The sequence below is a fragment of the Mustela nigripes genome, chromosome 5 (genome assembly GCF_022355385.1).
Source record: "Mustela nigripes isolate SB6536 chromosome 5, MUSNIG.SB6536, whole genome shotgun sequence".
Taxonomy (NCBI): Eukaryota; Metazoa; Chordata; class Mammalia; order Carnivora; family Mustelidae; genus Mustela; species Mustela nigripes.
The window spans coordinates 126,809,867-126,836,244 of NC_081561.1; the positions used below are offsets into that span (position 1 = coordinate 126,809,867).

General features: G+C 45.1%; 1 protein-coding gene across 1 annotated transcript in view; it reads left to right on the plus strand.

Moving 5' to 3' along the window:
• Positions 1-22,479, plus strand: part of FOXO3 (forkhead box O3) — a 120,658-nt gene extending 98,179 nt beyond the window's left edge. The window contains 4 exon segments of the mRNA XM_059401160.1: positions 7,934-8,199; positions 8,201-8,298; positions 8,301-9,366; positions 22,135-22,479. Of these exon segments, the coding sequence (XP_059257143.1) occupies positions 7,934-8,199; positions 8,201-8,298; positions 8,301-9,331 (1,395 nt within the window). The 3' untranslated portion in view covers positions 9,332-9,366; positions 22,135-22,479.
• Positions 22,480-26,378: the final 3,899 nt, after the last annotated feature.

Below are 26,378 nucleotides of genomic sequence, written 5' to 3' on the forward strand. Positions count from 1 at the left end.
CCTGGCTTCTTTTCTGTCCATGCCTGTCTGTGCTGGGTGGAGAAGTGGCACAGGACAGAAAGAGAAGACTATTGCAAGGTCCGGGACCTTTCACCCTCTCCCTTGCCGTTTTTTTTTGTTTTTTTTTTTAAGAAAAAAGATACCTGGATCCCAGTGGTCTGAACACTTAGTCTGTTTTACTCTGTACCTATAATCCCAGCTTGAATCTCTAGCCCTGGCTCTTGCCCTTCTTTTCTAAATGGGGGGATCTTGGACTTAGACAACATCAACTGTGCTGTGCTGCCAGGTTCGGGAAGACTAGGGATCATTAGGTTGGACTTAGAGTCTCAGTCAGTGGAAGTTCCAGTGATTCTCAGCTCTAATTGCACATTAGAATAATCTGGGGAGCTTTAAAAATGTACCTCTACCCCAGCCTTACCCATACTGATTGAATCAGGAGCTCTAGGAGTGGGGAAGGAGTATGTAAAGCCTCCCCAGGTGATTCTAATGGGCAGCCAGGGGGAGGAATTAATCCTTAAGAGAAGTCAGGGCCTTGTCCAGAGAACTGCCTTGAAAAGAGCCTGTCATTATAAATCAAAGGCGGCTTTCCAGGCCCTCTCCTGAAGCTGTATCTTCGAGTTACTCTGCAGTGGCACACAACGCCCTGCGTCTCCCCCTGATTTGTGGTTTCCATCGGGCTTTTCACATGACCTTTATCATCGACTGCCCAGGAGATGCATGTATTAGAATTCAGGCATTTGGCAGCCTCATTCTGAATTGTCATTGCCCGCAAGTCAGAGCAGTGAGACCTATTTGAAATGCTGGTCCTGTGTGCAAGGTAGATGAGTACTGTGTCTGAAGGCAAACCTCTGCAAATTGTCCCACTGAAATCCCTTAGAAGGACAGGTGGGTGTCTACAGGCTGCCCGGTGGGAAGCAGTGGGTCTGGCTTAGCAGCTGACAGCCGTGACCCTCCTTTTGCTACTTTTGAGACCTCACCAAAAAAAGAGGGAGAGGGAAGGGTTGTCTTCGTAGAAAGGAGGGTGGGCAGGAGCCTTTAAGAGTTAAATTACACAACTCCCTTTTTATTTTTAAAGTCAGTGGATTCCTTGTTGCCGTTGCTGAGAAAGATAAATTGATACCACATGTTGCTTCCAGACAAAACCCTCTCTGTGTTCCAGGGGAAGCACATGCAGCTGGCGTCTGGGTTAGTGGACAGTCCCCACAAGGTAAACATGGGTTGGAAGAGGCTGGAGTGGACATAGGGTAGCAACAGTTAGGAAATTACCAGTCACTCCCGACTGACAGGGCACCTTTGAAATACTTTTAAGAGTTTGAAATCTTTTCCTGGAAGCCGCCCTCTCACCTTTTGGCTTAAATTATACGATGCTCGGAAAACAGTAAGTGAATGTTTCTGATGTCACTGCTTCCGTATGTGGGACCTGACAGTGGAGAGCCTCTTTGTACTTGGCACTCCAGTGGGTACTAAGCATGTGTAATTTCATTTAACCTTCCTGAGGATCCTGGAGTTAGGCAGAGAGGGTAATTTTATCCTCATTTTATGAAAGGGGCAGCGAGGTTAACTTAGTTGCCCAAGGTCACTGGACAAATGTCAGAGCGGGGATTCCAGCCCAGACCTGACAGACGTCAAAGCTTGTAGTCTTCCTTCAGCATCCTGCTGCCCGCCCACAACCCCTCCCCCCACACTGGCCACCTTAAACTGCATGTGTGAATTACCCACTTTGTAAATTATCACTGGAGACTACTCGCTCATTTCAGGCAGCTTCTCTCTGACACCTCGTCTCATCTCTTTGGGGTCCATCTGTCTTGACAACCAGTTGGCATATGTGTAGTGACCGTGTGCATTATAATATTAGCAAGAAATGTGTCTACAGTAAAAAACTGTCCTTCAGGATAGCAGGAAAAGTAACAGATTCTGATAAGTGCAGTCATCTTTATGCTAATTTCTTTGAGGAGGGCCAAGCAAAGAAATCTCTAGGCTGTGGCCCCCAGTCAGCATGACTGTGAAATGGGAGTCCCTTGTGCGCCCTCCTTCACACATCTGTGAATACCTGCTTGAAGGATTAGGCCACTAAATGCAGATGCAATCACACAGAATGCAGGTTTGCTCTAGTTCTTTTACTTTTTAACTACATCTGAAGCATTTCTGCCCAGGACAGGGCTTGCTTGGGTGTAAATCATTTTGTAAAAGAGCATTGACATAAAATGGGATAAAAAGTATTCTTATCTCTGCTCTCTCTTCAGACATGTATTAGAGGTGCTTTAAGGAATTTCTAAATCTTTGGGCCAGGTTGGAGAAAAACTGGCGTATTTGTCCCTGACACTCAAGTTTCTTCCTAGAAGATGTTTGCTTGCCTTTAATTCATCAGTGTCTAGATTTCTTAGGAGTGGACTTAAATAACCAGAACTCTTCACATGATTTTGGGTTGAGATTGTAGTAGCTTCTTGGCTCCTTCAGTAAGTAAATGTGATGACAGAATGGCCGGCGCTCATGTCCTGTTTGTTGGTATTTACCTTACCACTTCAGCATTGATGAAGACATATCCTTGGTGCTTCAGCCAATTAACAATGGCCTGCCTTGTGAGGTATTTCAAAGTGTGTATAAGAAAAACCAGTCTAGTCCTGTCGAACCCGTCCTTTTTTACTTTGGCTCCCAATCCCCAAACTAATGTAAAATCTTAGAAATATGTGTGAATTGGAAAACCATAGAATATTTTTAATGGTGGTTTTATAGTTTAAAATACACATAGTACGATGGAAACTAATTTACAGACCCTAATGTAGAGATCTTAAATGATAGCTCATAAGAAGATTTTACAGTTGGCTTGTCTGTTTTTATAAATCCCACTTCTGTTTCTGGGGACTGCGTGAGGGAGTGGTGCTTTATAACCTTACGGAAATCATATCACCATTAACTTTTGTTACCAGGGAAGGTGTGGGGAAACATTACAGTTCTGACATTTTATTTGACATTTATTTATTTACCTTTTCCTGCTTCCAAAATTTAGGTAGGGGAACTAGTGATTAGAATCATGACCTGTGAGGACAACCAGAATACACTCCTAGCATCTGACCTTGTTAGGGTGAGGGGCATTTGGACGGGAAATGGACAGAGGGGCCTTCTTCATTGGCCTTCTGTCAGTGGCCTATCTTCACATTATGGATTTTGTAAGTGGAAAGCTGACCAGCCTGTATGGGTAGAGGCTGCTGAAATAGGGAACTGTCACGATGGTGGTGGCAGTTTTTGTGTTGTCTTAGTAATGTAACTGGAAAAACAGGTAACATGCCTTAGGGCATGCATTCGGCTGCTGTTAACCTCTAAAACAGGAGTTGAGCAAAGACTAGAGACTGAAGCTAATAACCTATTTAAGAAGTCAGGTTTTATTTCAGTATCTAAGGGCAGTTAACGTTGGTTTGTATAGTGGCCACTGTGCTCTTCCTAGAGTGAATGCTGCTAAAGCCATTTAGAGAACAAGTATGGACATGGGCAGTGTGAGCCTTAATTTACAGATGGATTCTTCTGAAAGAACTTCCTTAAAAAAAATTTAGGAAAGACCCATCAAATTAGTATCCCTACTTCATAAACAAAGTTATAGTAATAAAGTTGTGTGTTTTCTTTTTTTCTTTGTTGGGAAGGACTATTTTTTTTTTTTTTTTTTTTTTTTTAAAGAGAGAAAGAGAGCAGGGGCTTGGGGAGCAGAGGGAGAGAGAATTCTAAGCAGGCACCACACCCAGCGCAGAACCCAGACACAGGGCTCATGTCACAACCCTGAGATCCTGACCTGAGCTGAAATCAAGAGTCTTGTCGCTTAACTGACTGAACTACCCAAGCACCCTCAAAAGGAAGCTTTTTCTCTGAGCAGAATAAATTTGTGCCTTTTTTTAAATTAAAGATTTTATTTATTTATTTGACAGACAGAGGTCACAAGTAGGTAGAGAGGCAGGCAGAGAGAGAGAGGGAAGCAGGCTCCCCTCTGAGCAGAGAGCCTGACGTGGGTCTTGATCCCAGGACCCTGGGATCATGACCTGAGCCGAAGGCAGAGGCTTTAACCCACTGAGCCACCCAGGCGCCCCTAAATTTGTGCCTCTTATATCCTTCTTTCTTAAAGGTTTCTTTAAGTGTTGGCACAAATAGCTCAAACAATGACTTCAAAATAATTTGATGACAAAGCTGTGGAAAGTTATAATAAAAGCTTTGGAGTTTGGAAAACAAATTTCACTTGGAGTTATATGGAGACTGGCTGCGTGACCTTGAGTAAGTTACTTAATATCTCCGCCTGAGCTTTCATATTTCTGACGAGAGCACTGATACCAACTTTGCAGGTTTATTATGAGGACTAGAGCCATGGATCTGAAAGTTATGGCCCAGTAATTGGCAGTGTTCTAATCAGGCAGGCTCTCATTTCTTATCCCTTGAGATCAGGGACCTGGGTCCTGACACCCTGCAGTTCTGGCCCTAGCTGTGAGTGTTCTAGCCCCTTTACCACATCCCCTTAGAGTGGCTTAATTTCTGTCTCCAAATTTTAACCAATTGTAGCTTGTAATTTCACGAAATTATTCACATACATTGAGGTTTGGAGTTGTAGTAATAGATGATTCATTAGAATCATTAGAAAATTCACATAGGGCATCTTGGAGTTCTATAAAGTGTTGCTTTTTTATTTCCTCAACCAAAAATACATTTAAAAAAATATATATATATGTATATGTGTGTATATACACACACATGCGCATGCGCGTGCACGCACACACACACATTCTTGGGTCACCTGGATGGCACAGTTAAATGTCCAACCATTGATTTTGGCTCAGGTCATGATTTCAGGGTCCTGGGATTGAGCCCTTTGCTGGGCTCAGTACTCAGTGGGGCGTCTGCTTGAGATTCTCTCTCTCTCCCTCTCACCCTCCCCACACTTGGGTTTTCTCTCTAAAATAAATAATATCTTTTTAAAAATATGTCCCTAGGTGCTTTTAATTTTTTAATATTTTTTTAAAGATTTTATTTATTTGGCAGCAGGAGCGCACACACACACGTGTGCGCACATATGAGCAGGGGGAGGGTCAGAAGGACAGGGATAAGCAGACTCTGTGCTGAGCAGGGAGCCCGAAATGGGGGCTCAATCCCGGGACACTGAGATCATGACCTGAACCGAAGGCAGATGCTCAACCGACTGAGCCACCCAGGTGCCCCTCCTAAGTGCTTTTTAAGTGGGGCAAGGGTAACACATAAGATTGGACATTGTTAATCCTAGGTGTTGGTATGAACTCTTTCCAAAATCTAGAGCAAAGTGGGCTGGCCAAGGTTGCACATGGCTCCCATGGAGTTTGAGAACCTTCCTGTTTTTTCACCAAGAAGTTCATGTTTAAGTTTTTTATTTAATAGATCTAGTCATCTGAGTACTCAGATGGTAGAACCACCTTGCACTTGCCTGCTTTTTGAACTCTTACAGTGAATTTTAAGAGCATACTTCGTATCTGATGTATAAAGTATTTTGTTTTTTAAAGAAACGTGATTTCTGAACCATTAGCAGAGATGCCATTATTCTTTCAAAAGCCGTAAGAGTAAAGGCGAATCAGAGTATATAGTCTCCAGAGCAACATTTGTCTCATCAGATCCTCAGCGTGTTCCCCCCTTTTTTTCTCTCAAATGTGTCTTTATGGCCATCACGGAAATGCCAACATACAGCTCATGGCTGTAAATGCTCATTGTCCAACCAGAGCTGTAGGCCCTCCTTGCATGGGAACTTACACATGGGAAACACTGAGTATTTTGGGTTATTTACTTATGGTAAAATCCCGCTGACTTTCTGTGTTTTACAAAACATTCTGGGAGAACACATGTATTTGCATTTTCTACATAAATACAGTTGGCGATTGCCAATTTTTTAAAAACTATGGTAACTTTTAGGATTGTTTGTATTTAATATACAGCATCAAGCAATACCTTTTGTCCTTAACTTGCAAATAAAAACTCATCTGGCCTGTAGGTGCTGTTGCAGATGGGGGGATGCGATGCCATTAGCTCCTCTCTTTGACTGCACATGAGGCATTTTATGGGTTAGAATGAGCTCTGTCATCACGGACTCTGTGTTTTATAATAGCAGTGAGAACACCCTGACTTGGTAGCATGACCGGTTCCTGAAGTATATTATCCTGTATCATTCTTACATCATCCCTGTCAGGGAGGGATAGTTTGGATGTTATTATGGCTATAATGAAGGTAGAGAAGTAAAGTTGTTGCAGACAGATTAAATGATTTGCTCGCGGTCACATGGTTGATCAGTGACGGAGATAGAACTGAATCTGGGTCATCTCAGCCAACCAGGCTTATCTACTAAGCCAAGAGGAGCATTTTGCAAGATGGCTGCAGTTGTTAGGATTTTGAAGATATTTTACCCTCCTTCTTTTTTTTTTTTTTTTAAATCCTTTAATATAGAATAGTTTTAGGTTTACAGAAAAGTTGCAAAACTAGTACAGGGAGTTCTCATATACCCAACATCAAATTTCCCTTTTTGTTAACATCTTATCTTTATCTAAAGTTAGTTTGGTACATTTGTCACAACTAATGAACTAATATTGATATATTATCATTAACATATTGATGATTAACATAATAATCATTGATTAATGATTAACATATTAATCAGTTATTATGTTCATTAACTAAGCATATTTTATTCAGATTTCCTTCCTTTTTACCTAACATTCTTTTTCTGCCCAGCATCCCATCCAAGGTACACATTACATTTAATCATCATTCTTCCTTAGGTTCCTCATGGGTCTGACTGTTTGGAGGAGTACTGAACAGGCAGGCATTTTTTTTTAATGTCCCTTCATTGGAACTTGTCTGATGTTTTTCTCATAATTAGACTGTGGTGATGGGCTTTAGAAGAAAGACTACAAAAATAGAGTGCCATTTTCTTCACGTCAAGAATGTGTATTATCGGGGCTCCTGGGTGGCTCAGTTGGTTAAGCAACTGCCTTCAGCTCAGGTCATGATCCCAGAGTCCTGGGATCAAGTCCCACGTCCAGCTCCCAGCTCCATGGGGAGTCTGCTTCTCCTTCTGACCCCCCCTCTCATGTTTTCTCACTCTATTTCTCTCTCAAATAAATAAAGAAAATTAAAAAAAAAAAAAGAATGCGTATTATCAGCATGACTTAGCCATATTAATGCTGACCTTGATCACCTGAGACAGTGTTTGCGTCTCCACTGTAAAGTTATCTTTTCCCTTCCTTTCCATACTCTTTGGAAGGAAGTTACTGTGCTCAGACCATTGCCTTGAGGGGGGAGTATCTATATAAATTATTTGGAATTGTTCTGAATGGAAGATTTGCCTATTTCTATCAACTCTGCAAATCCTGCTCTACCATTTTTTTTTCTCATGCCTGTTGGACAGGTGTGAAATTGTGGCAGGAAGAGGTGGAGTCGTAGAAAGTATCCGTAACAATTCACACCAGTTCTGAGTTTATCGACGTGGTTAAGAAAAGGTAGATGCTGCCTTTACTGTAGTGGAGGAGAGAATAAAATGAGCTCCAAGTGATTGATTACCCGTAGGGAGCCAGGGAGGTTTGTTGCAAAGTGCAGGGAGAGAGTGCTATGGTAATAAAAGTATGAACTTCAGTATAGGAAATAGAATTATAGAAATTTAGGAATTTGGGGAAAACAACATCATTGAGCTTATACTATTCCAGCTTCTCCTGGGTATGAAACCATCTCCCACCTCCTAAATACCACACTTGGCCATTTACAGTGTTGTCATTGAATTCCAAACTGGATGTGGGTATCTCATCCAAATGTTTGTCTTTTATTCTCTTTAATCTCCAAAATTAAGGTGTGCCCCCACCCCAAAACGAGTCTGATTAACTGCCTCTTCTGGGTGCCTAAGCTTTGGGCCATTTTGTCTCATGTCCTGTGTTTTCCTTTCTCTCTGCAGAACTCGATCCGACACAACCTATCATTGCACAGCCGGTTCATGCGGGTCCAGAATGAGGGGACCGGCAAGAGCTCTTGGTGGATCATCAACCCTGATGGGGGAAAGAGTGGAAAGGCACCCCGGCGGCGGGCTGTGTCCATGGACAACAGCAACAAGTATACCAAGAGCCGTGGCCGCGCAGCCAAGAAGAAGGCAGCCCTGCAGACAGCCCCTGAGTCTGCTGATGACAGTCCCTCCCAGCTCTCCAAGTGGCCAGGCAGCCCCACGTCACGCAGCAGCGACGAGCTGGATGCGTGGACGGACTTCCGCTCACGCACCAATTCCAACGCCAGCACTGTCAGCGGCCGCCTGTCACCCATCTTGGCAAGCACAGAGTTGGATGACGTCCAGGATGATGATGCACCGCTCTCCCCGATGATCTACAGCTCAGCTAGCCTCTCACCCTCTGTGAGTAAGCCATGCACCGTGGAGCTACCACGGCTGACCGACATGGCGGGCACTATGAATCTGAATGACGGGCTGTCTGACAACCTCATGGATGACCTGCTGGATGACATCACGCTCCCATCGTCCCAGCCATCACCCACTGGAGGGCTCATGCAGCGAAGCTCTAGCTTCCCGTACACCACCAAGGGCTCCGGCCTGGCTTCTCCAACTGGCTCCTTTAACAGCACGGTGTTTGGACCCTCATCTCTGAATTCCCTGCGCCAGTCTCCCATGCAGACCATCCAAGAGAACAAGCCAGCTACTTTCTCGTCCATGTCACACTATGGCAACCAGACACTCCAGGACCTGCTCACTTCAGACTCCCTCAGCCACAGCGATGTCATGATGACCCAGTCAGACCCCTTGATGTCTCAGGCCAGCACCGCTGTGTCTGCCCAGAACTCCCGCCGGAACGTGATGCTTCGAAATGACCCAATGATGTCCTTTGCCGCCCAGCCTAACCAGGGGAGTTTAGTCAATCAGAACTTGCTCCACCACCAGCACCAAACCCAGGGCGCTCTCGGTGGCAGCCGTGCCTTGTCGAATTCTGTCAGCAACATGGGCTTGAGCGACTCCAGCAGCCTTGGGTCAGTTAAACACCAGCAACAGTCTCCTGTCAGCCAGTCTATGCAAACCCTCTCGGACTCTCTCTCAGGCTCCTCCTTGTACTCTGCGAGTGCAAACCTTCCCGTCATGGGCCATGAGAAGTTCCCCAGCGACTTGGACCTGGACATGTTCAATGGGAGCTTGGAATGTGACATGGAGTCCATTATCCGTAGCGAACTCATGGATGCTGATGGGTTGGATTTTAATTTTGATTCCCTCATGTCCACACAGAATGTTGTTGGTTTGAACGTGGGGAACTTCACTGGTGCTAAGCAGGCCTCATCTCAGAGCTGGGTGCCAGGCTGAAGAATCACTGAGGAAAGGGGAAGTGGGCAAAGCAGGTCAGTGCCCAGTGCTATGGCATTTGATAACAAAGTGGGGGTGACGGGGGAGGCTGACTTTTATTTACTTTGAACTTTACTCCACCCTGAGAAGTTGAGAACCATGGAGCACTGGTACACAGTAACGTGGCTCCCGACCGTTTCATCTCCCAAGTCAGACAGGGCCATCAGGTGCCCCTCCCCACAATTTGCTGACAGCTCAGGAATTTTACTGCCAGTAAAGAGAACATGCACACATTTAGAGATTTCATTCTCCTTTGTATCCAGTCATTCTGTCTTACTCATGACACAGGTCTCCCTGCTTGATGGATGGATGAGGGTAGAATGGAAGGGGAGGAAGGGGGACCTTAGATCCCAGGAACGTCAAAGTTAAGGACCCAGCCAGAGGACCCATCGTCCCAGAGGACATTCTTAGCCTCCCAAGTCCAACACTGCCATTGTCGATCATCTGTGTTATGGTTTCTTCTTCTTTTTTCCAGTAAAGTAACAATTTGCAGGTACTTCTAATTTAACTGTAGAATGTATATTCTGGACTCCTTCATGCATGAGTATTTCCACCAAAAGCAAGATCTGTTAGATTCTTCACCATGGTACTAATCATCTTTATTAGTTAGTGCTTAACATCTACACGTTTAAAAGAGCAAAAGAATTAAATTGGAGACAGTTTTTATGTGAGAGAGAAAGAAGGCACTTGCTCCTGTGCTGCTTGTCCCTGAAGCGTAAGTGGGTAAGGTCAGGTTCCAAACAGTGACATGCGTTGTGAATGGGAGCAGAGATTTTCTAAATTGTGGCATTTTAATAATGTTGGAACCAGAAAGATCACACAATGTGATGTAATAAGAAAGACATTTTATTGGAATCAGAAATCAAGGGTTCAGTTCCACTTCTGCTACTTTCTGGCTGCTGTTAGGAATGTGTCACTTAGCCTCTGAACCTCAGTTTCCAGTTTTATGAAATGAGAATAATCGCCCTCTTGTTACTATACAGGGTTATTATAAGAATCAGATGCACTGAAGTATGTGAAAGTGCTTGGTAAAACTGCAGTGGGCTGAAATATGTATAGTGTAATTAGGTAAACATACTGACAGATGAGTAAAGCAGAGAGCCCAGAGAGGTTAAGTAGTTTGCCAAAGGTCACACAGCTGGACCCAGAATCCGTATTTCTTGAATGGCTTGAACTGTGATAGTTTTCTCTAATTTTCTCTAGGTAGGAAAAAATAGAAAGTGCTCTGAACTGGAGCCAGTGTAGCAGGTAATGCACAGGCTTGCCTTAAAATTCTCCTTAAGAAGTAAGATGAGCACTGGGGTATTCTGCTGACAGGTTCGTACCCCCAGACCCTACCCCTGTTCAAGCGCTCTGTTCTGTGCCCCAGATCCTCTATTAAAAACGTCTAGGCAATCCACTTACACCCTTCTTTAAATGATATGAAGAGGAAATGGGATTCAAAGCCATTAAAACCTGAGCCTTGTTTAACCCTCTGCCCCAGGGAAGGAATTACAAGGGTCTCCTGTGGTGAGCTCAGTGGAGCTCACTGGGTAGTTGTAGAAAGGGGAGTGTCAAGAGTGTTGTGATGTAAAAGCTTCTCAGCTTTCCCAGGCACCAGCAGGCCCCTAATGGAACCCAGACATCTGTTTTCAGTCATTTAATAGCCCTTGAGATGGTAAAAAGACTGTAATGGAAGCTAAATAGGGTGACAGGCTTGCTTGCCCGCCAGTTCAGTCCCGTACCAGCACGCAGACTGGTGAAGACTGCCCTGGAGAAAGGTAGATATTTGGCTTTTAGAAGAATAAATAGTTTGTCTTCCTTTAAGAAGTGGAATGTGACTGTGGCTTCTAATGACACAAGTTTTTAATTTTGGTGTAGATGTGAGGAGGCCACTTTCTAATTCATTGAGAAGAGGTAGTGCAGAAGAAAACCGTACTGTCAGTTCTTGCCTATTTTTTCAAGTGTAGTTGAATAGCAGACCTTTCTTGTGTATGTATTATTCTAAAAGTTTGTATAAAAATATTTTGAGGGAGGTGGCTCAGTAGGTTAAGCTTCTGCCTTGATCTCAGGGTCCTGGGATCGAACCACCCCCCCATCGGGGCTCTCTGCTTGGCGGGGGGCCCGCTTCCCCCCCCCCCCCCCGCCTGCCTCTCTGCCTACTTGTGATTGCTCTCTCTCTATCAAATAAATAAATAAAATCTTTAAAAAAATATTTTGAGGGAAAGGTGAATATATTTTAAAAGCATATTTAATGAATTATTATTTAGATGATAAAGAACTGCTTTGGGGATAATATGTTTTGTTATTTTGTCCTAACCATAAGGGTCATTTAGTCACCTTTTTCTGTTTTGAGAAGATAATTCCTCATTTAAGAATGGAAAGTCACCAGATTTCAAAATTTCTCAAAGGTAAATCAGCTCAGTGTGATCAGAGCAAGAGAAGAAAGATCCTGAAGACAACGGGGGCTTTTAGAGAGTTTGGTTTCTGAGTTTAGGATTTGCATATCGCTTTGGAATGAATTGCTTGTCTAAGCAGCCAGGAACATAGATGTCCTGAAGTATATTCTTTAGTTTTAAACCTGTGTCTCTCCTGAATTCACAAAACAGGCCTGAGGTCACCACCTCAGACCTCCCTTCTCCCAAATTAAGCACCCCAGCTTCCCAAGACTTGTTCTATAATGACTTTTATGGTAAAGCTTTTTTCCTTCCTTCCTTCCTTTTTTTTTTTTTTTTTAAACTAGTAGTCATGGTATTCTCCAGACTCCCTCCCTGGCTTAACAGGAAGGTCATGTGACCCTAAATTAGAGCCCCTTAGTTGTGGAGTTAATGGAGCAGCTCTGTCCAGTTGACAGACCATCTTGCTAGAGAGCTGTGGAGAGGTACTTCTCTGGAGGGCTGGGTGTTTCACACACGTCATTCATCTTAGACCATGTGTAAAATCCTTTGACCTATGGGTCTATCTGGAAAAGAAAAAAAAATAACCATCCCTTTTTATGAGAGACAGCTACTGGGGTGTGAAGGGCACTGTCTTCTCTCATAAAGCTTGGTGCACGTCCTTTCAGGTTGGCAGCAGAGATGTCTGTGAGCCGGTGTGGTGGTTGGAAGGCTGAGCTTCTGGGTCTGATGTGTGTCTCCTCAGAGTGTAGGCAGCCTCAGCCTCGCTGTCATTTTGAGGTCAAAAACGCCGAAGTTCTCAGGCTCTTTCATTCATCTTCATCTTTTGGCATTTGGAGACCCCATTAGGGAGCAGCCCCATACTTAGTTTTAAACTACTTTGCAATAAAGATTGGAAAACATCAACCAGAAAAGGCCCAGCTGGAGAGCAGAGGGGTAGTTCTCTCCCTGCCTCTGCCACATCACCAGTGACTCTCTCGCAATAGTAGGTTTGTCATCTGCCAGATGAGGGTAGAATCATAGTTTCAGAAGTGCACAATAGATGTAATTGTAAACCCGAAACCTAACATTCTGTCTGTGAAGTGGCCCTGGTAAGAGGTACGTGGTGATACAGAACTCTACAGAAACCGTGGGATACAGATGTGGAAACGGCAGGACCTGGTGTTGGAGCCCGTTTAGGTTTTGGTGAGGCTGCTCTCCAAAAGGAGCACATTTCTGATTCCTGTTGAACGGATATCTGAATGCTGTGATTCTGTTACGTATTCGTGTTGGGAAATAGGATTAATTCTAACTGAATAGGCAATGTAGGCTATTTGTGTCATATTTTTTTCCCCTTAAGGTAGCTACGTCTCTGTTAGGCAGTGTAACGTATGATAAACACAAATCCGTGCATATTGCATGGAGAACACACTCTGTTACTTGCACTTACTGGGGCTCTAGTCTAGTTTGTGGTTCATCTCGATAATTATGTTCGTATTTTATAAATATGTTCATCTTGAGAATTGTGCATCTGCAGGATCTTTATTCTTACCTCAAAGAAAGCCTGAAGTCTGAACTGTCATTCATTGAGAGAATGGCTGTCTGGATCTTTTTAGTGTTGACAACAGTAAAGGAAAATTTACACAGCTGTGAAAAGGCATTTTCTATGCAGAGGCTGGTTACACTCCTTACATACATTCTTTTCCCTAGAAAGCACTGGTATCGATGCTGCTCTCTGGGGCACAGGGACAGAGCCTTGAGTGACTGTCACCTTAAGCAGTTGCATTTATAGATGGCTTTCTGGAAGGTTTCTTTGGCCACAGAGCTGACGTGGAGCATGAATAAATGGGTTGAAAATCACCTGAATTACTCCTGGAAATCCTTGTAAATTCTAAGCTCCCATTAGATGCTTCTTTTCCCAGGGTTCCTAATGCTCACTCTTCAACATCTCCCAAGTAACGTTTTCTTAAGTATGGTCTCCCCCCAGGTGCCACCTGTGCTTCTCATGGCTTCCCTTTCTTCATAGAGACTGGAGAAAGGGCTTGTCGGGACCTGCCTCTGTGCTGTTGCTGGAGAGAAGGGCCAGGGTTCTGCCTTGTTCCTTGGGCAGGTAGAGGGATGTTTGCAGACTTTCTCTTCCCGACTTGGAGATTCAAGTTTTAACACTAGATTTTTCATTCCATGATGGAGATTCCCCACCTTGTAAGAGACATCATCTACTTCACGTTGGTTTTGTGAATGTGTTCATTTGCTGTAAGAACATTGCTTTCCCCCATCTTCCAAACTGTTTTGAAGTTTAAAGTTCCAAAACCTAAAATGAATTATAGTTTTGTTTTGAAAATTAGTGTGACACTTCTGATAGTTAGAGTTCCCATAAGTCAGTGTTTCTCAAAGTGTTCCACAGAATACTGGACCCTCAAGACATTCATGGATATTAAGTAGAAAACGCATTCTGTGGTCAAATAAGTTTGAGGAATATGAAGTTTAAGTGAATTAGAGTTGTTGCCAGATGGGCTATGAAGAGCCTTGAAAGTTAATATATGTTATGAACCTTCTAGCATAAGATTGCAGTGTTTCCTAAATTTATTTGATATCTTGAGCCAAATCCTTTTTCTTTAAGAAGCCATAGGACCCATGTTCTAAGGAAACCCCTAAAGACATGAGCCAGCCACCCAGTTTAGCTCACTGTCCCTGGGGTTCTGCTGTGGTGGGAACCATGGATTTAAAAAACCTCCCCTAGGGACGCCTGGGTGGCTCAGTTGGTTGGACGACTGCCTTCGGCTCAGGTCATGATCCTGGAGTCCCGGGATCGAGTCCCGCATCGGGCTCCCAGCTCCATGGGGAGTCTGCTTCTCTCTCTGACCTTCTCCTCGTTCATGCTCTCTCTCACTGTCTCTCTCTCAAGTAAATAAATAAAATCTTTAAAAAAAAAAAAAAAAAAAAACCTCCCCTACAACTCACTCCAAGTATCACCTGTGTGGTTCGGCAGAGGAGCTGTGGGATTTGTAGCAGAAGGTTGCCATCTACGTGGCCGAGTGTCAGAGTGAAGTCACTCATCTCCCTTAGTCTCAGTTCACTTATCTATGAAATGGGGTTAAAATGGACACCTACCCCACAGAGCTCTTGTATGGCCTACGGTCCTTTGGCAGCTTTTTAAAAAGTTACTAAATGTTTATTGTTACTGCCAGTGGCTCCAGAGTTGATACCAATAAGGGAGGCAGCCAGGCCATATGCAACACTGTTGGCAGAAAGAGCAAGTACTTTCCTAAACTAGAATGCGTTTGGCTTCTTTTTATTAAAAAGGTATGGTGGTTGCCTGTTTGTGAAGCTTTGGACGCCCGCTAGAAGTCCTGGCTACCAATTTGGAGGTGCCCCTGCAAGAAACTGTTTCACTCACAGGGAATTTCCAACCTGGATGGAATGAGGTTTGTGTGTGGTTCCCAGAGTGTTCCCTTAGCATCTTCAGAGGATTGCCTGAAAAGGCTTCGGGTTTCCTGGGGGTGTCTTGTCAGCATCCAGTTGGCCGGTAGGTAGCACTCTGCGGAGGGAACAGAAGAGGGAGCAGCCTCCCCACGCCCCTTCTCTGCTCCCTTTCGGTATAGCCCATCCCTGCTGGTAGGGAGCCTGGAAATCCGATCCTCCCATTCCCACTGCTAGCCTGTCCCAAGCCGCAAAGAAATAAAGAGCTGTTCCGGCCCTCCTAGGGCTCTCTTGAGAGCCGGAAGTTGCCACACAATAAATAGCTTGATACTGGCCGTGGTCTGGCCGTGGACACCCCAACCCCTCAGGGCTGGAGGTTTACCCCCTTACTGGCTAGTGTGACAGTTTGGGATTCAGAAAATGTGGTCACTCTGCCCTTAAGATCTCTTCCAACTGTAAGTTCAGTGAAAACCCAGAGAAAATGGGCTGTTGTTCTCCAGGAGCTTTCCTCCCAAAGAAGCAGGACCAGGCTTAGAATGGGAACACGCCCCTGTCCCCTAGGAACTGCTGCGTGCTTGGGTGCGGGTCTTGTGCTTTGCTTCTCTTCCCCAGTAATAGATGTGAGCTGTACTCTGTAATTCTAGATTTCCTCCTTTTTTTAATGACCTCTTTTTGGGTAAAATATATGATATTCATTTATTAAACGATGAGAATTACTTAGTCACAGAAGCCTCCGAAGGTAATTCCAGTGTTTCCAGAGGATAAAACGTTAATTGCCAGTCTTGGCTTGATTGAAGGTTTGCATATCAGGATGTCTTCTCTCTCCCTCTTCCCCTCCCCCTCCTTCTTCTGTCTCTTTCTCTCTGATGAAAGAAATCTGGATCATAAGATTTTCTTTCTTTCTTTCTTTCTCTTTTTTTAAGTATTCATGTCTGTGTGGAGTGTTTGACTCCTTAAAGAAATGTAATGGCCAAAAAGAGAAGGCCATAGATTCTGAGGTTGAAATTTTTAATTTTCAGTGGGTCTCCCTGTATACTTTGCCACTGTAATTAATTGGAACATCCATTGGTCATTTGTATGTTGAGAAATGATCAGAAAGCAATACAGCCCAACATGTGTACAGATGTGGTAGAGGTTTCCCTTCTGCCTGCTGCTCTGAATGTCTCAAGCCAAAGCACTCCCTGTCCAGCCCCATTCACTTCAGGTCGCCTGCCGGCCGGGGTACCCATGGAAACAAGCTCCAGGCTGAGCAGGGACACGAGGGCTTCCCACAGCCATACCAAGTTTGGATTTACCTCACTCCCCGAGTCTACACTGCTGGCCAGACTGCTGATCTCAGGGCAGTCCTTTGTCTGCCGATCTTGGAGCCACCCCTGAGACCTTCCTTTCAGTTCCCTTCTTGATTTCCTTCTTCTCTTGCACTGGTCTAAGGGTTGCTTCTTGGCCACCACCTGTGTCACCTGCATGTCCTGGTCCTACCTTACAGGGGGATGAGTGGTTTGGTCTATTTGTGGAACCAAACAGCTGGTTTTGTGTTTTCAATTTCAGAATCACTTTTGGAAAAATTAGATGGTCTTCATAACCCTGTATATCTAAAGCAGGCAAAGACAGCTTTGGGGCCCCCTCTCTTCTGTAGCTGGTTGTGGAGCCCTTCGATGGGCTGACACACCGGACGCGTACTTGCAGCTCCGCGTCCCAGGGATGCAGTTGTTCCCCAGCCCGAGGCGGTGACTGCACACTCCCAGTCACCCCGCCCCAGCCAGTCAATGCAGTGAGGAGTCACCCAGCAAACATAAAACATGTGACATTCAGGTCACGGTTTATGACTCTACGCATTTCTTCCTGTACTACGGTTCCCTCTTGTTTTTGTTAAGTGGTGAATCACTAAAGCGGTGATAGCAATCTGAGAGAGTAGCAAGACTGTTGATTTTGGTCCTTGAAATAAAGGCTGTGTATGGTAGGATACACGGAAAAGATGAGAGAAGGTAAATATTAAATACTTACTGTTTTAAATATTTTAATTAATTTTTTAAAGTTGTATTAATGGAGGGACACCTGGGTGACTCAGTTGGTTGAGCATCTGACTGTTGATTTGGGCTCAGGTCATGATCTCAGGGTTGTGAGATCGAGCCCCTTGTTGGGCTCCGCGCTCAGCAGGGAGTCCGTTTGAGGTTCCTCTCCTCCTCCCTCTGCCCCCGCCCAACTCCCACAAGCACACATGTGCCTGCGTTCTCTCTCTCTCTCTCTCTCTCTCTCTCTCTCTCTCAAATAAAGCTTTAAAAAAAAAAATGGCATCTGTGCCTATGGGCTGCATTTCCTAGAAACTTGACTTTCCTTTACTGAGGCTCCTCAAACTGAATACACATTTGGCTTCCCGCCTGGCGGAAACCTCCCTACCTATTCTGCTTCCCTTGTTAACTATTAAGTTGCTAAAGTGGCAGGTTGACAGCATTCTTCAGAATGTGTTTTTATAGAGCTGCACCACCTCGTTCACCGTCTCTGGTAGTCCTGGAGGATGGCACTGTTAGGCCAGCACTGCAGGCAGAGGGCCGGATTGTCATCTGATAGGCTTCTGCTGTCACAGTGACCACCAGGCTGGCCTTCCGCTGCTTCCATAAGTCTTTGTCTCCCATTCCAACCTGGGAGATGCTGAAAAATTACCAAATTAAACGAAGTGTTGCACCCGTTAGGTGTTTTCTTCAGCTGCTTCGTGTTTTGGCTGTGAAGATGGACGCCAAGGGAACTGCTGCCATGTTGGTACTCCGAAATTAGACATGATTGCCCAACCCAAGACCCACAGAAATGCCGTTTTTCCTGGGGTGACACCAGCTCCAGAAGCCTGGGTGGATGGTGGCAGATGATTGTGGCTCATGATGGATTGGGTGTCCCAGAGATCCCCCTGGGGGCAAAGCAGGCATTTTTTTGTTCTCTCCTCAGGGGTGGAAACTTACCTAGTCTGAAGCCCATACTTGTTCTCTGAACTCCACATGAGTCTTCCCTGTCAGATCGAGTGAACATTGATTCATTTCCTTTTCTGTCCTAAATGTTCTGTATTTAGTCCCCAGTTTGTCCTGGGGTTGGCAGGTTTGGCCTAAATTATCTTTTTGTTTAAAGAGTAGGGAAAGCAGTGCTTCACTTTAATTTTGTGTTTCAGGTAGACCTCCTCCAGACATCTTTCGTTTTAGCTTAGGAAAGCAGTGGCTACCTTCATGGATTTGTGGATGTGAGGGTTTCATGCTACTGGCTTGTTTTCCTTCTGTGTCATATTTGGCGTCGGGGTCCTGTTCCTTTCCTCTGTGCCAAAAAGATAAAAAACACTGCTGAGAAATCCGTATTTGTCACAGTGGAGATAAGTTGTAGGAGGACAGCCGTAGGTACTTTAATGTTTTATTCCCAGATTTAAGTTGATTGTGGTTGTTATGTTTTGTGTAGAGTTTTTGGAGGCATTGCCCTTTCTTAGCATGTCATGTGATTTAGTGGTGATAATTAGGCAGAAACTTGTCTTCCCTACAGATGCCAAGATTATAGAGGGACTTACTCTCACCAGGGACCAGATGACAGCATCCATAGATATTTTTAGAATGGGTCTCATCATTTGGCACCCCCATTTCATTTTCCTTGCATCAACAGTCTGATTTCAAACATATTTATTGGGCATGGATGGGGAAGAGAGATCTTCTCCCCATTAATGAAAGTCACAAATGGGACAGAACAATATGTTCTGGTTTTTGTTTTTTGTTTTTTTAAGGACATTTTTATATTTATTATTCATTGGCCTATTGTCTAGTGACTGCAAAGTGATAGCTATAATTCCCTTCAGCTATATGCTTCCTTTTCCTTCCAGAAGTTTTGCTTAATATGATGTATTTTTAAACTTAGAATCAGCATCAGCATACTTAAACAATTTCATCTTACTTTAAACAATGTTAAAAATGCGGGAGCTTCATTGAAACCCACCACACCTGTACCCAAGCTAAGTATCATTAAATTCCCAGCTCAGTAGCTGGTGTCATCATTTAAAGTGCTCCTTCTGTTCTGTGTCATTGGTGGAGTCAGATACGCATGTGCAAATGGTGAGTCACCAAAGTGGCTAAAAATCTAAGGCAGATAAGGAGCTGTGTTCTTTGGGACTATTTTTAATCATGGGTCTTCCTAGTGAATGGTGATTCTGGTATATCTTTTATAAGAATGCTTGTATTTCTCTTCAACATTTATCTGATTTCTTTATATTTTTACAATATTTTATGATCTGTTTGCTTTCTGTCACCTTTCTGTCCTGTGGAGTCGGATTTCCTTATTGCCTCTCCTTTCCTGGCTCCCCTCTTAAGAACACGAGGTTTTCCTTGCAGGCTGAGAGGCATGGCCTGGGAGACCCCCGGGGAATGCCACAGACACAGGGGGCCCTAGGCCCATTCTGCAGAAATGGAAGCAGTCCTGATCAGTGCCTCTCCTTTTTAATGATGATGTTCCCTGAAGATTCTGGGCCTTTTGATGAGGGAATGTGTTTGGCCTAAGGATTGTTGTTGGTTGTTGCTCTGTGCCCAGTGTGGGTCTCCTGCCCCTGGTTTTCAGAGCCCATGCCCTGTTCTGCTTAGAATGATGCCATGTTGGGGGTTATAGGTGCCCCATGCCTTCTTTCCCACTGTGCGGACCCAGCTCCAGCATTAGAACAGGCTGTGTGCTCCCCCTCTGTACTTGGGGAATGAAGTGTGTCACCTTCCCAGTATGCACTGGTTTCCATGGCTGAATAATTAATACCAGAGGGAACCAGGATGGGGTCTGAATTAGGTAATGCTTTACAGCTTCTCTCTTAGCACCTGGGGACCACAGTCCCTGATGACTAATTGCATAGTGATGTTAGATTGTGGTTTATTAAGTGTTATTGTGAAGGGAAAAACTGAATACCCTTCCAAAGGACCATGTCTGTACCCTTATCCATTCAGTCCTCAGGGGTCCCAGCTAGAATAGCACTGGCTGGCTTTAGGAGGCTAATTCTTTATGGATGCTTTGATCTGGTTTCTATTTTAACTGCTTTTTTTTTTTTTTTTTTAAGTAATCTCTAGGCCCAACGTGGGGCTTGAACTCACAGCCCCAAGATCAAGGGTCACATGCTCTGCTGACTGAGCCAACTAGATACCTGTTTTAGCTTTTTCTTTTCTTTCTTTCTTAGGTTTGGGGGGGGGGGTTGTTTTGTTTTAAGATTTTATCTATTTGTCAGTGAGCGAGCATGTACACAAGCAGGGGGAGCAGCAGGCAGAGGAACCAGCAGGCTCCCCACTGAGCAAGGAGGCCGATGTGGGACTCTGTCCCAGGACCCCGAGATCATGAGACGCTTAACCAGCTGAGCCACCCCGATGTCCCTGTTTTAGCTTTTTCTTGCTCTGAAATCAACAAGTGTAGGATAATATTGTCTAATACCTTTACAAAGCAAAAAAATCCATCAGCCAGGGAAAATAAATACTGGGGATGGGTGGGGGAAAGAGGGCCTTTTTTTTCTTCTTTCTTGTTTCTGGTAAAACCCCCTAAGTTCAGTTTGGAGCTGTAGCGAGGATAATTGTGACCGTGGGTATGTAACATTACCAATACTAAGCCCGGCTATCTTTCTGAATATTGGTAGTGAAAGGTGAGATTGCCAGCCAGCCCAGCCAGAGAAGAGATTGAAGTCCTGAGTACGTTTGTGAAAATCCCAAATGAACCTCTGATAATATCTGGTCTAAAAAGTGGGAAGCAGATGTGTATAATGTGTATGTGAGCTTACTGGTGAACACTTCATGACTTGCTTACCTTTGCTGATGAGAAGGTGGGGAGTTCAGCTTGTTTCCCTCCTCCTTGTCTATTTCTTGGCCTAAAGCCATTTTTATCCCTACCTTGACAGCTGACACTGTCTCCATAAACAAAGGTCTTGTGTCTTGAGGTCTGTTGTGTTGATTCCTTTAGCTACATCTGTGAGTATACTTTTTTAGTCCTTTAACTTGTCTGGGTTCAGAGGTCTCATGAAGTCTACTCAGACATGTAAATTCAGAGGGTCTGAGAGGACCTCTTGTGCCTCCCATTGAAGACTGTTGATGGCAAAAATAAGAATTGTTAACTGTTAAAGGGATGTTTTGTGTGGGAGGGGTTTTTGGCCATATGTGTGTGTTACATAATTTTTTTTTCTTTGCAGACTTTTAATATTAAAAAAAAAAATTCCTACACAGTCCACTTAGAGATTGCTTATTCCTTTAATAAGCAAGGAGAGTCAAAGTGATCTCCAACCAGTGGTGCAGACTGAGTAAGCCTTTGTGGAAAGTGGCCATTTCAGCTCCCCGGTACTCATGGTAAACAAGTTTAGTCCATGTAGCCAGTGGGAGAGAACCAGAAAAGCATAGCTGGTCTGCTTAGGGTGACCAACTTTTCTGGTTGTAGCTTGAAAATCCTGGAGCAAAATCCCATCTGCACCCTGGACACCTAACTTAAAAGGACCGACTAACGGGGCTTCTGGATGACTCAGTCCATTAAGCATCTGACTTTTGGTTTTGGCTCAGGTCATGATCTCAGGGTCCTGAGATCAAGGCCCGCATTGGGCTCTGCACTCAGCATGAAGTCTGCCGCTTTTCTTCTCCCTCTCCCCAATCACACACTCGTGTGGGCTCTCTCAAATAAATACATAAATAAGTCTTAGAGATTAAAAAAAAGAAAGGGCCCACTAAAACACCCCTAACTTGCCTTTCTTTGTTAACCGCCCAAAATGAATGACCTCGTTTCCTCTAGGCTTTTTCAACTTGAGAGCATCATATAATCAAGCAGAAAAATAAGGTAAGTAGTCTCCATGCTTCTTCCTTAGGTTTTCAGACCTCTGAAGCTAGTGTAGCAAAACAGCTTTAGTGTGAGTACCCTTAGTTTGGAGGTGAGGTGAGGAGACAGGAGGCTGGTGAAGCGTGAGCCAGAGGGGCCTACAATTGCTGTTTAATGTCCTTAATCATCTCTGGTTTTTCTTTTCTCCTCCTGCAGACCCTCAAACTGACACAAGACCTACCGAGAAACCCTTTGCCAAATCTGCTCTCAGCAAGTGGACAGTGATACCGTTTACAGCTTAACACCTTTGTGAATCCTGCACCATTTTCCTAACCCAGCAGAGACTGTTAATGGCCCCTTACCCCGGGTGAAGCACTTACCCTTGGAACAGAACTCTCTATATAAAGTATGCAAAATCTTCCTTGTACAGGGTCATGAGCCACCTGCCAGCGAAGGACGGCACCCTGTCAGCACCACCCAGCCTCGTTCAGAGCACACCGTGAGCTCCTGTTGGCGACTCTGTGGTGTATTCATATCACGATGGTTTATGGGATGTTTTAAGTGTCGTTTTAGTGTTTGTTTTCCTTTGACTTTCTGAGTTTTTCCACATGCATTAACTTGCAGTATTTTTATGTTAAAATGTTAATCATCCTTCCCCTGGCAAATTTAAAAACAGAAGGAAAATGTTGTACCAGTTACTAGTCTAGCTTTGGGCATCACAAGCATTTGAGCTCTTGGAACTCCATAAACTAACAAATTACATAAACCAGAGGGGGATTTTCTTTCTTCTTTTGTTTGGTAGAAAACTATCCTTTTCTAAAAACTGAACAATGGCACAACTGTTTGCCTTGCGCACCAGTCCAGGACTGACCCCTGCATAGGCCCGACGAATGGAGTGCTGCATGCGACCCACTGTGTTTTCCTTCTGAGTCGGGAGTGGGTGGGGGGGGACCCCCCAGCCCCTGGTCTGCAGTTCCAGAGCAGTCGGGCCTCTGGTCTCCTGGCATTATCCTCAGCTAATGCAGTGAACAATGATGGTGTGCTGGAAATTAGGGTCTTTTCAAGAAACAAGCTCAGCTGCCCACTCATTGCCAAATGCCACTAAGGGATTTAGTTTTAAGGAGAAAGGGGGAAAAAAAGTCCTGTTTTGCTTTGCAGAAGAAATTAACTTGCAGGTGAACATTAAGCCTACAGTGGGAAATGTGTGAAAAGTACAAAGCAGAGTCACTATTTTCCTAAAATACCCTTGATTATTTTCAGCCTTGCTGTGTATAATCGGATCTGCTAGACGTGTATGAGTGAGAGGCAATAGCGTACAAACTGATTTTTATACACACACACACAATCTAATATATATATATATATATATATATATATATATATATATATATATATATAAAAGCTTAGATTGTAATTGTACAAGTGACATGATGGAAGTACAAGATAGGGCAGTTATGACTTTTACCCTCTCATCTTTCTGCTTCTATGGATTTCATTTTGTTTGGTTTTCAAAAAGTCAATGGTGCTGTATAGGTGCTTTCTGTTGAGCCAGGAAAGTGTGATTATATCATTACCCTCTTCGATAGAATGGTTGGGAACACCTTGGGTACACACGAAAAGCTGGTGTGACGAAGCTCTGACGAGCGCAGCGTATGCACACTTCTCCAGAGTGATAGATGAAGACTCTTTTCTTTGCATAAAAAGCATTAGGTATATAAATGTATAAATAAATTTTATCCTGTACAGTACAACAATGGAACATTCTGCATGGACATTAGGAACACAGGCTAGTAGTTCAGCACAGACTTCCCTGCATGAGTTTCGCTGATGCTCGCACCGTGCAGTGGGCACTGACTCCCTCCCACCATAGACATGCCACCCGACCCCTGCACCCGCCACCTGCCGCCAGGGGCCCCCTTGTGCACCTTTGCTTCCTAATTCCTCTGGGGGTGGTACTGGTGGTGAGAACAGCTCCTAGCATAATGGAAGTTCCATTTGGTATTGTCCCACGTCTCCCCCGCCTCGCTTGGGTGCTCATGTTTGAGTGATGGCCCTGTTGATTTCACCCTGCCTTTTACTGAATCTGTAAATTGTCGTGCGGTGGTGGTTATAGTAGGCCTGTAGCATATCGCCTTTTCTAAACTGCTCCACGTTTTTAATCTTCATTTTAAAAGTATGTATAATTTTTAAAGGTGTGTATTCTCTTCATGTGGTCCGCTTGTCCATGAGACAGACTTCAGCTTACCGTATCCCTTTATAATGACGCTAGCCACTCCTTGATTCCTCGGTGGTCCGCTGTACACAGGAACTGCCCCGTGTGGTTGAGAGAAGACTACCTCTCTGGGTTCGTAGCTGGTGCTGCCCTGACGGCGGGGGGCGGGGGGGGGGGGGGCGCCAGGGGCCCCACTACAGCCCCGGGGGGGGGGGGGGGGGGGGGGGGGGGGGGCGGGGGGGGGGGGGGGGGGGCGGGCGGGGGGGGGGGGGGGGGCGGGGGGGGGGGGGGGGGGGGGGGGGGGGGGGGGGGGGGGCATCGCCAGTGCTTGCAGCGTGAGGGCCCTGCGACCGGCTCTCCTGAACAGAAAGAAACAGCAAACGAACAAAACAGCTTGTCTGCCTTTTCTGTTTTATAGACCCCGGGAGCTACTTTGGGAGTAAAAAAAAAACAACTCCCAAATAGGTTTCAACCCATGTTGACTTCCTTTCAGACATGGGGCATCTCATTTATTATTCTCTTTTTCTCAGCGTTTGTTAGATTTCAGGCAGAATGTCTTACAAAATGTCCTAGAACCAGATTATAATTTAATCCGAAACAGCTGCGGGAGGGACAGAGGAGGTCTGGGAGCCGGGCAGCCGCAGAGCACATCAGGAAAATGGAGGGGGAGGGGTGCTTTGCATTTGTTGGGTTTTTTGTTTTTTAACAATGCAGATAGTATCTACGGGTAGAGCATTGTGGAGAGCTGAGATCAGGACAAAGCCGAGTGCCAGCATCAGTTTCCAGAGGGACTTGGAACAGTCAGGCCTGTCCAGGACCACGGTAGCGCCCCTCTCAGCCTCGGCCACTGCCAGCTGGCCTCCCCCCCACACATCCCCCCAGGCCAGGCTCCCCTGGAGCCACCAGGAGGTGGGCACACAGGGCCGAGGGCGGCCGCCTCAGACCTCCGTCTCTTACACAGAGACTCTGCTTTCAGCAAGGGCCAGCCGTCGGCCGCCACGTGGAGTTCTGAGTGTCACGCGTCCCTCACCATAAGTTTTCTGATCTGGAGCGCGTCCCGGTGGAATACTTGGCCTCCGGGGACCTGGCGGCTGTAATGTTCGCCTCCTGCGGAGAACTATTCCAGGTTATCTCCAGCCTCTAAATAAGCTGCTCTAGGGAGCCTTCCACTTTTTGACGGGAAATTAAAAAGAAGAGTAACTAATGTTGAAAACATGACATGCACTCTGGGGTTCTGTTGTTCTCTCTTCAGGCTCCAGCACCAGATACCTTGTACCAAAGTTAGAAAAGAGCTTTATAAGCCTTCCCTCTCCTGCTGTGAGAGCGGCCTGCCAGGTTCAGCGCCCCGTTAACTGTGAATGAAGCTGAGCCCCGGCTCCCTCATTGCGTCCCCTCGCAATGGGATGATTGCTGAAACACAGATATTTTTTTTAAAAATTTCTGAAGTTTGTTTTTCCTGTTAACAGGATTGTGCACACATGTGTGATACAAGGTGGGCTGTGTGTGTGTGTGTGTGTGTGTGTGTGTGTGTGGTGTTGAGTTTGGGTGTTCTGTGTGTAGCATTTGACCACCCTGTGGGAGGCCCTCGTGACTTACAGCTCAGGACAGCTCTGCCCAGTCTCAGGGCGATCTTTCAGATGGCTTCCAGTCTTGTTGAAGACGGTAGGGACAGCCTTGGCCTACACCCAGTGGACCCCGCTTACGGAAGAAGGACCGTTGGAATCTCTTGGGGAGACCACCAAGAGTACAGCAGTCGGGCAGCCAGTCCTGTGTCACGTGCTGATGCCGTGGGCTGCTAAATGGAAGTGCGAATGCCACCCTTTCTCTCTGAAAGCAGAAGCAAAACCCTGACAGCTTGAACTCTAATTTTCTTTTTCTTGATGAATTTGGGGAACATTGTATGATTAGGCATACTGTTGTATTTTTTTTAGTTTAGCAGATTTTTGTAGAAATGCAATCACTGGCAAGGAGGTACGAAAAAGCCAGCCTCTCCTGAAGACCGGGGCAGCAGGCACAATGAGGGGATAGCACAGGCCTTGTGAAATCATGTCCGCCCACGAGGTCTTGATACACACGCCCAAGTAACTGAAAAGAGTCTATTCTATTCGATCTGAATTGTCGGTGGGTAACATTTTATGCAGTTTGAATGAATGAAATATTTTCCTCTGGTTTTATTTGTGTGTATTTTTCTTTGATGACTTGTTCTGAGGCCTCTGCCACACTCCAGAATTATGTGTGTGGCTGCTTT